Genomic DNA, 17,990 nt, shown 5'->3' with positions numbered 1-17,990 from the left:
ACGTGTCCTGTTCTTTAGAACAAAAAACAGAGACCTGACAATTAGAGTTTTTAGCTCCTCCCTTTAGATGGAACATGAGAATGAAGGTGGCACCTGTTGAGTCAACATTGATTGATGCCACGGCCAAGAATCAAACTGGTTCAATTGTCACGTGACCTGACATCAGACCTGCTGGGAGGAGACTGACTGGTCGCTTCCAGTATAAAGAGAGGAGCTCTGGGCTGAGAGAGACACCGTGAGATTGAACCTTGTGCACTCCAGATCGCATCTCGATACCCAGCCATCTCTCAGCCATGAAGATCGCTCTCGCTTTTCTGTTGGTGGCAGTCAGCTGCCCCCTTGGTGAGTGTCCATTCTATGCTCAGGGAGTGGGGTGAGAGAATGTGGTTTTGAATGGAACTGTATTTAAAAAAAATAACTTCTATAAAATTCTTAAGCACACCTCCAGGACTCAATAATATCTGTGAAAGCGGGGGTCATCGAGAGCCCCACAGTTAGAATAATATATACAATGTCTGCTTGGAGCAGTCTATACACCACTATAACTGAATACCAACTGCAGAGGTCCAACTTCAGCTCAGAACTGACTCATTGTTGGAAGTTCCCCGAGTATTTCAAGAAGGACCATAATACGACTTCACTCTCCTCATTTGAAGCCTTAGGCTCGCATCACACTCTTTACGGACACTATTTGAGGCACCTTTTGTTGGGGCGGCTATTATACCTCTGCTGTGGGGCGGAAACCAGGTTGTCTGTCACTTCTTAGTGCAGAGGCCCCTGCTGAGAGAAATGCTCCGTTTCTGGAAGGCCAGCAGGTCCTCCGGTTTAACCCAATGACACACGCTTTTTCTTAGTTGTTGTTTTACACATTACTTTCCTTATAGCCTCCAGCTCCTAGCTGTCACTTCTGTGACACACAGAGTATTAGTGCTGCAAGAGCGTTGAAGCAACTTGTGCTGACACGGGCGCTTTTCACCTTAAAATTATACTTTGTGAGGAACTGGTGTCCCGTGTTGTGGCAACGGCTTTCAACTCCCTCACAAGGGTGGTTATTCCAGTAATTACAGTGTCATGATTACATCGAGTCATCCAAGATTTACTTTTACTTCTCCTTCGTTTCATAATAAGCCACTGCTTCTTATATTCTTATTTATAACGATCAATAAATCCGACCCTTCTTTCTTTATTTTTCCCAACAAACACATACAGACATACCATGTTTGCTTGATGGCTTTATTTTTAAAAGTAAATAGGAAGCTCGTTAGTTTCTTCTCTTATATGTTTCTTTACATGTTGGAGTTCTCGTGTTTAATGTTCCATACCCTCTGGACTTTACGTTATCATAACTGATAGGGGAGTGTGGCAGGAGGGTGAGAGTTAGGGTGGGGATTGTGAAAGTGCATTGTTATTTAACCCTCTCTTTATACGTTTGCTGAACATTCTCAAGTGATTTTTTTTAACAATTTGGTAAACAAAATTGATGACAGTATTCTAAATCTAGTTTCGAAATCCACTCTGGAATCATTCCTTCTCAATCACTCTTTTAGGCGTTTGCCAAGCACATACTAAAACGATTAGACTTTTTATGATCCAGAGATACATTGATTGCTTCAGGACTTTCCAGCAAACCGATTGTAATCAAGAGTCGCCAAGAAAACATACAATACGCTTCATTTAAGAAATAAGCAACAATGTAAGCAAGATAGCTTCCCACAAGCCCAAGCAAATAAAAATCATGAGGCAGGTTGGCAGTCTATTCCTGGAAGTCACCAAAACTATGTCTGAGGCCAGCTAACAGGTTTGAAATGAAAGACAGTGGAAAGCTCAGAGGGTTTGCTGTGGAGGAGGTATCTCGGTAGCTACATCCTAGGTTCTCATGGAGGCCAAACATGAGGTACTGGTTGAGCCGATAGGAAGACTTTTTCGAGGTACCTTTACAGATGGTTAAAGTGCTGGAGAGGACACATATGGGGCCTGATGGAACATGTAATGGTATACAAGTGAATATGCAAATTAGTAACAATAGGTTTGCCTTGAATGGAAAGTTAAATATTAGAAGAAAAAAAGGAGGATTATATTGTAGAACGTGCAACCAGGTACGTCATTAAGCAGGAGCTGCAATTGACTGATAAAACACACAACAAACAAATGTGATTGCTGCCATAATAAAAACACGTAGATAGATTGCAATTGCTTTTTCTTTCGACAGCCTTAAAATAGTTGCTGACGGGTCGTCAGAGTAACAAACAGAAAGCATTTTCGTTACAACTTCCTTAGGAGTGGTTAAAGTATGTTAGGCGGCCAGAATTTAAGAGCAATGCCAATATATCAGCGTCAAGCACAAGGTAACATATCATGAAAACTCTGATTCCTGGGTTTGCCACTAGCAACAATAGTGTTTAGCCTATGTAGCATGTGCTATCTAGGGTGGGACGCATTGCACACCTCGTTTAGTTTGGGGTGCCAAGGCATGCAATCACTACTATAGGCATTTTATTGACCTTCCTTGAGGCATGTCCTTCAATGGTAACTGGGCACTGTCGCTCTCCTATTGGAGAACTTTGGGACACGTTTTTGCCACGGCTCCTCCTCCTTCTCCTCACCTCCATCATGAATCACTCCAGCAAAGCAGCCCCAGCAGGTGGCGCCTTTCTAGCCCGTCTCCTCAAGCACAAATCCAATCGCCCAAAGAGCCCTGAGTAAGACGAAATGGCAAGGTTGATATTTTTCCTAATGTATTCTCCCATAGTACATTATGTCTTTTTACGCAATTGTGAGTTGCCCCATCTAAGTATTAATCAGTGGCGTCACTAGGGGGGGGTGCGGGGGTGCGTACCGCCCCGGTTGACACCCTTGCATGGGGTGACACCAACATTTCCAGTAATGGGACCACCGCCCCACCCGCGGACCAGCCTGCACGGGGGAGCCCCGTACCCAGAGCCCAGGCAGGGACAGCATGGCAGCGCTCTGCTCATGCGGAACTCCGCACTGCGGTGTCTCGTGTCCCATGCTATCATATACTAGGGTAATCATTTTAATGGTCCATTTTTGATTATTTCAAAATCATCCAATGGTGTGGGCTGCATAATAAACAGCAAATTTAGTGAAACGCAGATTATAATTTCAAGCCTCCTTTACATTAAAAACATTTTACATGGAATGACGGTGCCAAATACATTTGTTACCCCCCCCCCCCCTTCGTAATCTCTGCCCTAAAATCTTCCTAAAACCTTTCATGCATTGGTCACCCTTTAGAAGCATTACATGCAAGGTGGGCAGACACATCTTCAGGCCCCAGACACATAGAACAACCAGACCCATGTACAGCACCCCACAGAGCCGCCACTTATGAAGAATACACAGCACTTCAACACAGGGCCCCAAATGTAAAACACATTCTCACTCATGAAACATTGCAGTCATTTTGGCACCTCGAATAAGACATGTGGTAATTACAGGTGAGAAAGAGGAAACCACAGAAGGAAACACATTCTTCATTGTTATTTGTAAAACGGATTTCTGTTTGTGATTGCGCTAATTATGTGTTTTCCCTCTCTGTTATTCTAGATGTGTCTTCTCAATTAATTGGTGGTCTGGATATACCTGTTGTCGGTGACCTCCTCGGTAAAATCAATAAATGTCTGAGTTTATTGGTATGAAATTTTAATTAAAATTTTATTTTAAAAAACATTCTTCTACTTTTAAACTGTTGACATACATTTTTGGAAATTAAATATTTAATACTTTTTTGACAACCTGAAGTATTCCTGCAAGTGTTTGGGGATGGGTGCGGGGATAAGTACCTGATTGGCCTTCACAACAGGTGCACTGGAGGAATATCCTTTGGGAGGGGGGTGCTATACTGCTCTGGGCCGTATGAGTATTCTAGTAGTTTGGACTGGGAAATTACTGGTGCCACCAATACGGGACCTAGTAATCCTCGATTTGCAAACTCAGGGTGAGTTTAAAATAAGACAGGAGGCACCTGGAGAAGAGAGACGTGGCAGGTCTCTGTCTGCTAGCAATAGCAACAAATAAGTCCACACATCTACTGCAATAGTACGGGAACTAGTCATGCTCCCTCCTGCCTCCTCTCAATAGATGTCGTTTAGGGGTCACCATGGGTAGCAACTGCAACTCCTGGCTTGCCACTTGCAACTCCTGGCACTGTCTTTGTGATCCCTGGCCTCAGACGTGACAAAGTCAGTGGCAAGAATTCCTACATTCCTTATTTTCTGTCCATTAATAGTTAATAATATTCTATTATTCACTATTAGTTTAATAAAAAATGGTGCACACTCTGGACCTTTGGTGGTAGCTGTGGGAAGTGCAAAATGGTTTTAAATGTATGTTGTGTGAGTGCTTGCGAGTGAGAGTATTCTTAAGGGAGATAGTTTGTGTGAGAGTGCGTGTGTATGTGTAAGTGCGTGTGGATGTGTAAGCATGTGAGTGTGAGTAAATATGAGTGAAAATCATTGATTAGGTGAAACTGATGGCCAGATTTACTATTCTTTGACAAAAGGCAACTCTGCACCAGAGTTTCTCGATGCCTTGCGTCAAAGGGTGAGAGAAAAATTGTGCCCTATCTATTAAGATATGGTGCCTTTTTACTCTCCAACACACACACCCTTGCACCAAAATGCATGGGTGTGTGTTCTCTGAAACATAGGTTTTATACTGAAAGGTGACCCTTCCAGTACAAAACTATGCTTTAAGGCTTGTCACACTTTGTATGTATGCTGTACAGTGTAGCACATATAAAATATTTCTCCTTCTTAAAACTGCCTCAAGGAGGAATACATGTTTGGTGCAAGTTCCTGTCTGTTTATAGATAAGGGTTTGTATCAAACCTATTTCAATGCCCTCTTGATGCAAAATAATGCAAAGAAGCGTAACATTGTGTTACTTTGGGATATTAGCCATCACAAATCCAGGATTCTGTTGGATAATACATCCTCCCCAACAATTTGTTCTATATTTGTGTCACAATCCTGACACAAAAGATCATATACCTGCCCCTGACTGTATGAGTGAGAGAGAAAGAGTGAGATTAAAATGTAATACAAGTGAGTGAGCATAAATAAAAATGAGGGTAAAGGAGTGTAAGAGAGGGTGCGTGAGGATGAATGAGTGTAAGTGAGAGAATGGGTATGAACGTGTGAATGAGTGTGGAAGACAAGGCAAAATACTGTTCCTAGCACACTTGCAGCTATTCGTAGCGTGGCAGACACCCTTGACAAAATACTTCCACTGGCACACTGTGGGGGTAATTCTTGGTATAAAGGGCACAAATGGAAAATTTGCTGGTACTAGAAATGATTCATGGCACAGAGGGCATCCATTGAAAAGTACTAGCATACTTGAGGAAATGCTTGGCAGATGTCCACCAGTTGCATAATGCTGGTACTAGCACACTGAGGGGACATTTGGCATAATGGTGGACATATGGAAGGGTGACAAAAGCTGGTTCTGACATACTGAGGACTTTTTTACATAAGGGTTATCTATGGTATTTGGACGGCATACATTACTTAATTTTAGCACTGGCATATTTTATGTTATTTTTTATATAAGGGGGGTAGTCATTGAATATGGGGCATCTATGACAAAATGCTGGCCTGGGCACAATGGAGGTCATTTTTTACTTATAGGGGGCACCCATACTATATTTGGGATTTGCCCACAATGAAAGAATTTGAATATTTTGTATGGGCTCTTTCTGCACCTATGGCATTTTAGCAAACTTATGTGGAAATTGTTTTTAAAAAAGCATGGTTTTACCTATGCTTTTCAAAATGTTCTAAGAGGGAGAAGCCTGCTAGAAACGGACTGCATTATTCACTTTCCTTGCTCGCTCTAAGTTAGGGCTAGTATCATGCCCCAGAACTTTCAAAGATAGATCAAGCCATCAGCATCATAAATATAGGTGGTATCTAAAATAGACATTTATCGTTATTCTGTTAAACTAATAATCCAATTATAATGGCACTTCCACGAGGTCACGTGTTGTGATGTTAGTATCACATGACATGTCTTCCTGGAAATAATCAGGGTCAAGGGTCATATAATGTCACTTCCTGTGATTTTATTAAGAGCAAAGGGGATGTGATGTCACTTCTGCTATCCCTAGCATTTTGATAAATCAACACCCATGCTCCTTTCCCTCATATATCCCCTGCACCAAATCCTCCATCCCCTGCAGCAACATTCCCAGGTACTGCCAAAGCCCAGGGATGAACAATGTCTTCCCTAACATGTGACTCGTGCAGTGGCAGAGCCCAAGCCTGACACAAGACTATCTACCCCCTGCATGCTGTGCCTATGCCACCCTCCCCAGTCTGCAGGAACAGCTGAGTGCTGCAAACAGAAACCTTTTTTTTAAGTTTAAAGAAAATGTTATTGGGTAGGAGCTTAGGATACATCAGTAATACAATACATTATATAATAATAGGAGAATGAAAAATATGCTGTAGACAACAAAGAAAATAAAATAGGCAGGAAGGGAGGTAAAAGCAGTAAATAAACATATCTTATATTGATACAACTAAAATAATATACAAATATAACTTATATAAAATATTCAACTCACTGCTACAAATCCAATCCTATATTGATAATAAGAACAGACTATAATAATAGTTAATTAACAATACTCTAAGGAGGTTTGGAAACTTCTTCTATACTTGGAATATGGGACGGTATTGATTGAGCAGACATATTTAGAAAATTAGTCACAGGTAACCATAACAAGTCACGCTTAATGGCAAGAGTAATCGGGTGAACATAAGCTCTATCCAATCTGTGATTATAACAAACACCATACCACCAGGCTTGAAAAGAGATATTTGAAGCATTTTTCCATGATTTAGTAATTTGTTGAAAGCCAACAACAAGAAGCAAGTCAATGATAAGGGTATTAAGGGAAGTGGAAGAGGACCAAACTTCTGCATCACTACCTAGAAAAATATGAGAAAAAGAAAAAGGGATATGCGTGTGAAAAATGTTGTTAATTTGACGCCATACTGTAAACCAAAACTGGTGTATAACTGGACATGTAAATAACATATGTTTAAGATCTGCAACCGGAGCTGGACAGGACCAGCAGGTAGAGGGAATGAGAGGGTTAATCTGATGCAATTTGGCCGGAGTGATTAAAAGTCTAATATATATGAAGAATAACGTTTGAGTAATAGTTGCTGCCCTAGAAGACTTCCTTAGTTTGATCCAAATTTTATCCCACACTGACACGGAGAAGGATGTGCCTAAGTCAGACTCCCAGCTGAATTCTACAATGGACTTATCACGATTGTGACCAATGGTTCTCAATTTATTATACATTTGGGAAGCTGAAGTGGATAATTTCAAAAACGAAATTTGTACAGAAGAAGGGTTAATCTGCGTGGAAGAAGCCATAAGCTTATCATAAGAACTTTGAGCAGCTAGGGTTAATAATGTATATTTAGAATGATAAGAAGAGGGAAGTGAATATCGCATTTGCATTGTAGAAAAGGGATACAAGTATCACCTAGAAAGAGTTGATGAGTCCACTTAAGACCAAGATTGAACCAATCTTTCCAAAAAAGAGTCCTAATTTTAAACTTAATGTGGTTATTATACCAAATTGGGGATTGTAGAAAGCGATCTCGGTCATCTAGACCATCCAGCATAAGAGGGTGAAGAATTTTGCGAGAATGTTTAAGAATAGGGAGAGAAAATTTTTGAGGGGTATTGGATATGGAGAAAAATTCCTCAAAAGAAAGAGGGTGAATGAGATAAGATTCAATGTCTACCCACAAAGGTAAAGATAATGAGTCCGTCGCATTCTGCGATAGTAATGAAGAGGAGTTCTTAAGAAAGAAGGAAGTATGTTATGACGCAAAATAAAATTATAGGAACCAACATCATTTTTACAGAATCTAACCTACCCCACCAAGATAAAAATAAAGGATGCCATTGGGATGTAGAATTAAATAAAGGTGACTGGAGGTTCTTAAGATTGAGTGATACAGTATCTTTAATAGAAGGAGTAAACCATAGGCCTAAATATTTAATCTTAGTAGGGCTCCAGTGAAAAGAAGAAGACACAAAATCAGCATGAAAACAATATTTATTTAACGGTAGAATTTCACATCTGTCTACATTGAGTTTGTATCCTGAAACTGAAGAAAAAGTAGAGACCTCTGAAAGAAAAGCCGGTAGAGAGGTCTGAGGATTAGAAATAAATAAAAGGATGTCATCGGCATATGCCGAGAGTTTTAGATGCTTATCGCCATCAAAAAAACAGTAATATTTTTGTTAGTTCGGATTTTGGATAAGAAAGGTACTAAAGCCAAAATAAATAAAAGAGGAGAAAGGGGACATCCTTGCCTAACACCTCTGAGAAGTGGGAAGGAAGAGAAAACAAGGCCATTAGCTCAAATAAATGACATGGAAAAGAGTAAAGAAGTGAAATATAGGAACGGAATTTAGGGCCAAAACCAAACCAAGTAAGTGTTGAAAAAATAAACTGCCAATTGACCCTGTCAAAAGCTTTTTCAGCATCCAAAGCAGCAGCTGCTAATGAGGAACCATGGGAGTGGGATTTACTGAGTACGTTGAAAAAGAGACGAGTGTTATCAGAGAGGTGACAACCCTTAATGAATCCACATTGTTCTCTACCTATTAATTGTGGTAAAATATTGTCTAGACGGAGCGCAAGATTCTTCGCAAAAATCTTATAATCCAGATTGATTAAGGAAAAAGGCCTGTAATTTTTGCATAAAGTATGGTCCTTATTCTCTTTAGGGAGGAGACAAATCAAAGCCTCCTGAAATGAACCCTCAGACCTCTGGGAAGATATAAAAAACAAGAATAGTTTATGCAATTTGGGAACAAGTAAGTTAGAAAAATGAGTATAAAATTCTATAGTAAAACCATCAGGTCCGGGAGCTTTCCCTTTTTTAAGTGATTGAATAGCTTTGATAATGTCTTTAGTGGATATATCACTTTCTAGAGAAGAGAAATCTACATCCAAAGGGGGAGGCGGGGTAATAGAAGCTAAATATCTATCAATGACAGATAAAGGGGGTTGAGATTCAGGAGTATATAATGATTTGTAAAAATTGGAGAATTCTAAAACAATGTCCTCGTCTTTGTGGAGAGTAATATTAGAGGAGGATAAAATAGACTCAATTCTAGTACGTTCTTTTTTGACTTTGAGATATTTAGCAAGAAGGTTGCCAGATTTATTTTGTGCACTATAGAATTTAGCGCTGGATTTAAGTAAACATAAATTCGCAGAATTAGTAGAAATTTTATTAAAAGAAAGTTTGGCGTTAAGAAGCTCCTCTAAGGTAGATTTGCTTTTTGTTAGTTAATAAAGATGTTCTAGTTTTTTAATTTGCAAGTTAAGTGACAGGGATGAATGAGAGGCTGCGCACCACTTTTGAGCAACAAAGGAGATAATAAAGTCCCTAGAGGCAGCTTTAAAGGAGTCCCAGACAAGTTGAGGAGACACCTGAGGAGATTCATTTTCTACTAAAAATAAGGTAGCAAAATCAAGAAAGTCCGGTGTGAACTTAGGGTCTAATAAAAGGGAATTATTAAATCTCGAGCATCTAGTGCCTTTAGCGGGAGGAAGTAGATCTAAGCTTAAGGAAGCTGGGGCATGAGCAGAAATTAGAATAGATCTGTCTGAGTGAGCAATATGTTGAAGTAGAGCTTTGGAAATAAAAAGGTAATCTAATCGGGATTGCGAAGAATGAGCAGTTGAATAATAAGTGTATTCCTGTAATGTGGGGTGACAGAGCCTCCATGAGTCCACAAGAGACCTTTGAGAGATAGTGGAAGTAAATTGAGAATGCATGAGGGAAGGGACAAATCTGGAATTGGAATTCCTGTCAATAAAGGGGTCTATGATCATATTACAGTCACCACCGAAAACCAAATATTCATCATTGCATTGCATTAAAAGGGAAAGGATTTGGGGCCAAAACAGCTTATCTTGAGTAGTGGGAGCATAAATATTAAAAATTGTAAGGGGAATCTTATTAATCAATAAGGAAATAACAACCCATCTACCCTCAGAATCATTATCCTGTCGTATGAGCTGGACATCCAAACGTTTATGACAGAGAATAGCAACGCCATTGCGTTTACCTGAACCTGGTGATGCAAAAACATGGCTTACCCAATTCCATCTTAACTTAGCTACTTCAGTAACTGGTATATGAATTTCCTGTAGTAAAGCAATGTCTCCTTTTAGGTTTGCAACATGTGACAGAACTCGCTGACGTTTGATAGGAGAACCCAAACCTTTAACATTCCAAGTTATAATATTTAACGACATTTAAATCTTATAGAAAATTAATCACAACATTTCTTTAAAAAATCTGCCATGTTTAAAAGTAAAAACAGTGTGAAATATTGAATAAAATATGAAGAAGAAAGCTGGAGTGTAGAGAAATAACAGTGAGAGAGATATAAAATCATAGAATAGAGAGAATAATGAGGGAGAGAGAGAAGATGAAAGAAAAAAGAAGCATAAAGAAAATTTGGAGATTGAGATGAAACCGAAAAGTGGGGAGAGAAAGAAGGAAGAAGTGAGGATAACAAGAAAAAACAAGACAGACAAAACAAAATTAGCAATCCATAAAACAGTACAATACTAGAAAAACATACCACAAAAGAACGAAAATTCTAGGGTAGGTGGAGCCACATAGGAAAGGCCAAACACCGGGCGGGAGAACGCAGGACGAGAGGCACACAGAAAGAACATCATCCAGGCGAAATGAGAACACTGAGAGTAAGGGAGCAAAGAAACCACGACCTAGTAAAAAGGAAAAAAGAAGGTAATAGTTAATGGTAAAAATTACGATAAACCAAAACTTACAATATGACTGAGACAGAAGAAATTCACAATTGTGGGGAAACAAATAACAGACATGGAACGTTTGAAACAAAAATAGTCATGACATTATTATGATTTAGAAATGTCCATAGAGACTCCTTTACAAGAGTCCAAAAATCTTTGAAGCACAGCAGGATCTTCATAGTTGGTTGTTCTGTTGTTATAAGTCACCTTGAAAAGGCAGGGGTGAAATAAGCCATAACGAGCGTTCATGTTACGAAGGGCCGGTCTCATCTGGAAAAATTTCTTCCGACGCTCAGCAGTTATTTTGGCATAGTCTTGAACAAAACATAGATTGGAACCATTCCAAGAAATCCTTCCTCGCTGTTTGGCTGCCTGCAAGACTTTAAGTAGATCTGTGTATTCTAGGAAATACAGAATTACACCTCTGGGTTTCGTTGAGGAAGAAGAAGAACTGGGACTCTGGCCCAAACGGTGCGCACGTTGAATATTTAATGGAGGAGATGCTGGAAGACCAAGAAGGGTTGGAAGAAAGGATTGAAAATAGGAAATTGCGTTAGTTCCTTCAAGACCTTCTGCCAGACCATAAACGCATAGATTATTATGCCTATTACGGTTTTCTAACTGTTCAACTTGTTGCTTAAGATGTTCAACTTCTTTATGGAGAAGGGGAACTTGAACAGCGACCTCCTGAACAGACTCAACACGCCTTTCCAGACCATCAACCCTCTGCTCAGTGTGAGACCAATTATCCTCCAAGCTCTGCAAACGTAGGTTGGTTTCTTCCATATACGGTTTGAGGGCACGAATCTCTTCAAGAATAAGTTCTAACGAAAGGGGCGATGAGGAGTCAGTAGGAGAGGGCGGATTTGTTTTCCCTCGCTTTCTAGGTGTAAAGGGAGCTGAAGCTGGTATCTTGGACCCCTGCTTGGAGCCCAATCGAGACGTGGAGGGAGAGGAGCCCTTTATAGCCACAAAGTCACTGGGGATATCCTCTGCACCATCCTGTAGAAGATTAAAGGGATTGAAATCTTCTAAAGATGCACCCTGAGGTTGTAAAGCTTCTTTACGATTAGTCCAAGATGCTGCCATGGTCTAAATCGAGAAAAAATCATCTTCAGCAGAAGTTCTAGAGAGCACAGTATAACTATATGAAGTTACTAAACGCAGGCCAGTACACAACGTCACTTTATGAAATACACATGAGAGGATGAGACGTTGCTGACGGTTCCAAAAATCCTGCGTGGTGGCAACAGTATAAAGTCCTGGAAGACTGGTGCTATGACGAATAAGACACTTCCCTAATATAGAAGACGCAAGTGTGAGGAGAGCAAATGACAAAAATTGTGACCACGAGGTTGAAAAATAATCCAATATAATAAGTCAGACAAAAACAGTTCAAAAAGGAGGTCAAAAAACACATTTTAAGGCAGGCCTTCCATTAAAACAGCGTCCCCTGAGGTAAAAATGGCAGCAAACGCGAGGAGCGCGCTAAAAACAGAAACATAATGGCGGCCGCTAGTACATTGCAGCCGATATAGAGCCAAAAGACATCCTTGAGCTCACCCTTCACCAAAAGTTGAAGCGCGTTAGATGGAGCAACACTTCATACATCATTAGAGGCGGTTTCCGCATCCCAAGAGAAACGGAGAAAGCCTGGAAAGATGCCGCTGCCTCACGTCGCCGCAGAGCTCCCGTAAACGGCGGCCATTTCCGAAGGCGCCTAAGCCACGCCCCTGCAAACAGAAACCTGATGCTAACAAGGCTCCCATTCGAAGGCAGGACAAGATGGGCAGTGCAGACAAATCTCCCCCAAGATGACTCCTATCCTGCTCTCCATCCTCCCATCTACCCACTTGCCACCACTGACCCAGATATTTACCCAAAGGCCCTGCACCTATACACCACCTGCCCCACAGGTGGCACATATATGCAGATTTGTGCTTGGTATACAAACTGTTAGGGGGTAAAACATGGATTTAGATCCTGTATTCCTGAGCCTGCATGATGTTCCCCTTTGCAGAGGAATATCTCATGTGCACATGACATAGATGCAAGCATACTGTCCGACATTAGAGATTCCCACCCTCCTTCCCACACATCAGTTCCCTCACAGCTGAAACCATGGATGCCATAAGGATGCCTTGTGTGTTCTTCTTTAATATATCATCAGCACAATGTAAATGACAGTTTTCTTTCGACCCATTTACATCTGTTTTACTTTGGGAGCCTTATTCAAGGGCGCTGCTGCTTCCCATTTGGCTTCCTCTTCACATCTTTTGGTCCACACTTGCTTCCTATTTTGACTTTGGATGTAATGTATTTACATTACCTTATAGAATGTAGATTGTAGGGGTCTATATACCTTGGTCCTGATTCACAAAAGTAAACTTACACATCTTGTGTAACTTTACGCTTGTTTGAAGTTCATAAAAATGCATTTTATTCATAAGTTTACACGTGGTGGGGCTCCACAGTCAGGGCAGAGAACTCAGCACATAAAATGAATGTGTGTCTTATCTTTTTATGTGAGGAGTTCTCCGCCCCGAATGTGGAGTCTCCGCACTCATAAACGTATGACTAAAATATAGTTTTGGGAATTTTAAACAAACTTAAACTTACACAAGAGTGCAAGTTTAACTTTGTGAATCAGGCCTTGCATTCTTTACAAAGCTAAGTAGTGGTAATGTGAAATAGTTATTTAATAAGAGAAGTAGTAAGAGATGTGCTGTGGTGAATATCCTTGTCCACAGTTGTGTAGGTATCAATAGTGCAGCTTATGCAGTTGAACCAAGGCCTTTAGATTTGATGGGCTCGAGCTACCACAATTAATGACACGGGCATCTCAATTCTTACCACAAAGCCAGGGGATGAGGGGTGCAATTTTCTTACTTTCATTAGGGCCCCTGGAAACCTCACCACTGCTTGTCTATATGTGCTGCAGGCTGAAATGAATGACCTGGAAGGGAATCCAGTGTGTTGCCTTAAAGGCCGTCAGGCAAGTTCTCTGGGGGCTATTGCAACTTAGCAAAAATGCAGATCACGTGACAATGACAAGCAATGCCTGTTTACCTTAAGAATACAGGAGCTAGATGCAACCTGGATAACAATATACAGGAGCTTAGTTTGCATTTCTTATCTCACCTACATACACAAATGAAAACTGTTTCATTGCTAGCACAGAGTGGGAACCAGCTGGACTTCATTTCTGGTAGGCATTCTGATGACAGCACCAACTCATTGATGCCCCCAGCAATTCTTGCTCCAGTGGCATCCCAAGGCAGTGTACCAGCATCACTTTGGGTTGGCTTTGAATTCTACAATTTCTTTTTGTGAAATCTGTTTCCTTTTTCTGAGAGCTGGTTTTAGGATTCAAATTGAGCATCCCATCTTCAAAAGCTAAGCAACGGAAAACAAGATATGTCACTGAACAAATTGCCAGAAAAACTGAAATTCCAAAATGTTTTAGAATTTCTCAAGCTCTGTTTCCTGTGAAATGTGTACCCTAGCGCTGCCGGCACCTAGAAAAACCTATCAACCCTGTACATTTTTTAAAACTAGACACTAGGAGGAACCCAGGATGGGTTGACTTTTGTGGCTCTCACCAGGATATAATACCCAGAATCCCTTTCAGAGCTCAAACGTTGTCAAATATAGCACATTTTCTTCACATTTCTGTGATGGCAAGTTCTGAAATCTGCATGGATCCACAAAATTCAATGCACCTCACATTCCCCAAAGTCTCTCAATAAAAATGGGACCTCACTTGAGTGGGTAGGCAAGGTGCCCGCGGCAGGAAACAGCCAAAATGCAACGTGGACACATCACATATTTCGAGTGAACTCTTTTTTGGCTATGTGCCTAGCTGTGGATTTTGAAGCCTAACTCAGCCAGCACCTAGGGAAACCAAGCAAATCTTTATATTTTTGAAAACTAGCCGCCCAGGGAAATCCAATATGGGGTGACTTGTGTGAATTTCACCAGGTTCTGTTACCCGGAATCCCTTGCAAATCTCAAACTTTGTAAAAACAAAAACAATGTTTTCTGTGATAGAAAGTTCTGGAATCGGCATGGATCTGCAAACTTCCACACACCCCACATTACACACAGTCTCCCGATAAAATTGGTACCTCACTTGTGTGGGTAGGCCTAGAGCCCATGGCAGAAAACGGCCCAAAATGCAACATATACATATCACATTTTTCCACTGAAAACCAACCCTTTTTTGAATGTGCCTAGCTGTGGATTATGAACCCTAGCTCAGCCGGCACCTAGAAAAAACTAGCAAACCTTTACATTTTTAAAAATTTGACACCCAGGAGAAAAACTGATGGGGTGATGTACGTGGCTTTCAGCAGGTTCTGCTACCCAAAATTCCTTACAAACCTAAAACTTTGTGAAAAAAAACACATTTTCCTCACATTTCTGTGATAGAAAGTTCTGGAATCTTCATGGATCCACAAACTTACACACACCTAACATTTCCCAATGTCTCTCAATAATAGTGATACCTCACTTGAGTGGGTAGGCCTAGTGCCCGCAACAGGAAACGCCCCAAAACACAACGTGGACACAACACATTTTTCCAGTGAAACTGACCCATTTTTTGCAATGTGCTTAGCTGTGGATTTTATACTCTAGCACTGCCAACAAAGCTTATTGTGGAGACATCAAAGTAGCCTATTACAAAGCAACCTGGTTTTGCAAGGGGTTCACCTGAGTTTGTCTGCCATCTAGGGAAACCTACCAACCCCAGAAATCTCTGAAAACCAGATACTAAGGGTAGTACAGGGACGTATGGCTTGCAAAATCCCCCAACATTTTTTCTACCCAGAATCCCCTGCAAACCTCAAATTTAGCTGAATAAATCTCAGGAACATTCTTGCGTTGCAGATTTACTTTTCATGGTCACAGCTCATCATACCAGAGAACAGAGAGATGTATCTGAATGGGTCCCATCTAATTCCCAACTCTACAGAAATGCATGCGACAATAAGGGATCGACGCCTCTAGATCTCTGACAGAATTGTTTATAGGTGGGAACAGAAATGCTCTTTCAGTATTATTATTTAGAGAAAACTGCATACAAAGTGGTTTATGGGCAATTCACCTTCCTATTAATAAGATGTTGTTTCGATTTTCTGGTCATGGTAAACTTTTCCTGCAGTCTAAATCATTCAGGATTTTCTCTTACATCATGAATTTTGAGAAAGGTTCAGAAGTGTTCTGGCAGTTTCAGATATAGATCCTCATTTTGAGGTAGACTTACACAATTTTGACAAAATACAGAGCAGCACATAAAGCTGCTGACCAGTGTTGCGGCAATGGGAAAGGCAAAAACAGTACTTGATCTTTCCAGCACCATAGTGAAAAAGTGTGCGTGTTCCTTGAAGCATTTGTTTTGTACTGGAAGGCGATTGTTTCAGAAGAAAATCATGCTTTAATACGTTTCCCTCTTTGTAGTTGTGCAGTACTTTCCAGCACACAAGCAAAGTTTGAAAAGTATCGAGAAAAGTAAACTTTTCTCTTACCTTACACTTACTTTAAGAGGCATACGTTTTTATCTCAAAACATAGTCTACCACTGTAAGTAGATAGGTTTTTACATCAAAACTCATGGCTGGTTAATTGTAAATGTATATGTACCATCCATTTGAATGAATTTAACAGAAAGTCGCCCAAAGTAGCTTTATGCTGCTAATTTGCGTTACTTTAGCCACATTTCAAACACAAATTAGGAATTCATGGTGGTCTTGGGAGTCAAATACTAGGAGCAAACCCAACATGCAGGCAGCAAAATCTGTGCTCATCAAAAGCAAAAAACACTTTAAGTACCTGTTTCTGAAATAAAAAAAAAAAAGGTTTTGCAAAACATGAAGAATAAAAAGTACCAATAATGTTGCAAGGTAAAGTCATTGAACAAACAAACTGTTTCATATAATGTTTGGAGAATTCTTCTGACCACTTTGTTTCTTCATCTCTTTTGTAGTTAGGCCCTACCCTCCAACAGTTATTGTGCAAGCTCAGCGAGCTCGGCTGCGCACTTGAGGAGAAAGTAAGTTTGATTTTTATTTACTTCTATTTACGTACAGTCTCTAACTTTATTTGAAATGGTGCCTCAGATCATAGCGATTAGAAATCAAGCATGACAGGGATAATAAAATTAATGGATGGCCTTCACACAAATGTATGTTTTTATACTTTTAACAAAAGAAGGGATTGATTTGGGATTGCACAGGTTGCTGACCCCCCCACCCTGGTAGAGGAGTGCCCTTCATGCCACATGTTGTTGGAGATCTCTTCAAATAAATTGCTTCTGCTAATGTGATGGAAGTACTTTTTGCAAGCCTGAATCTGGATGGCTGCCATAATTTGGCAAATTCCCAGCATTTTGTTCTTTAGAAATAAACCCAGCACATGCGTTTATTTCTGCAAAATAACAAAACAATGGGCCTGATGTACAAAGGACTTTCTACCTATTAAATTTTTATAGTTGATTTCTGTGCCCACGTCAACTATACTTTGCCAGGCCATAGCAATCACTCTGATTCATGCTAGTGGCAGGACTTGTTCTGTTAAATCTGAAGCAGGTCTTTGTACAGCAGTTTTTGCTTTGACATTCTGCTTGAGGTGCTATGTACCCATTGACTTTCCCTGCTTTCCCCCCACTATCCAAACTTTTGCCAGTTATCATTATCTTCTTTTTCACTTTTTAAATACAAGTCAATAGTCTGTCTTTGAATCTTGTAGTGAGTGATTTGACAACATAAAAAAACATACTCTGTTTTTTTCTGAGCACACTGTCTTAAATCTTGTAATCACATCTTCAAAACTATCAACTGTAGTACCTGTGTCCTGTTCTGCAGCTCCTCCTATTATCAACTCTTCATTTTCCCTAGTGTCCTGTTCTGGACCAAAGAAACAAAACTGGGCATCATCACAAACCTTTCTCACCTCTGCCACATTACCATGCAAAAGTGCCCTCTTCAATTCTTCTAAACATAAAGCAGGAGTTTTCACAAAGTACAGCCTCCTAACAAAAGGTTGCATTGTTGAGTGGTGTATAGCTATCATCCTGAAAAGATAAAAGGTGCTTTGGCACACTTTCCTTGATAAACATGCAAGGTACTGTCCCTGTAAAT

General features: G+C 40.3%; 1 protein-coding gene across 1 annotated transcript in view; it reads left to right on the top strand.

The window, feature by feature from the left end:
• The first annotated feature begins 232 nt into the window (after positions 1 to 232).
• Positions 233 to 17,990, top strand: part of LOC146811161 (uncharacterized) — a 262,013-nt gene continuing 244,255 nt past the window's right edge. The window contains exons 1-3 of the mRNA XM_085618221.1: positions 233 to 342; positions 3,568 to 3,653; positions 16,838 to 16,903. Coding sequence (XP_085474347.1) covers positions 294 to 342; positions 3,568 to 3,653; positions 16,838 to 16,903 — 201 coding nt within the window. The 5' untranslated portion in view covers positions 233 to 293. The remainder of the gene's footprint in view (positions 343 to 3,567; positions 3,654 to 16,837; positions 16,904 to 17,990) is intronic.

The sequence above is a fragment of the Triturus cristatus genome, chromosome 7 (assembly GCF_964204655.1).
Source record: "Triturus cristatus chromosome 7, aTriCri1.1, whole genome shotgun sequence".
In the NCBI taxonomy this organism is placed as follows: Eukaryota; Metazoa; Chordata; class Amphibia; order Caudata; family Salamandridae; genus Triturus; species Triturus cristatus.
The sequence above is the reverse complement of the archived record's forward strand: the minus strand, read 5'-3'. Positions and strand labels throughout refer to the sequence as shown.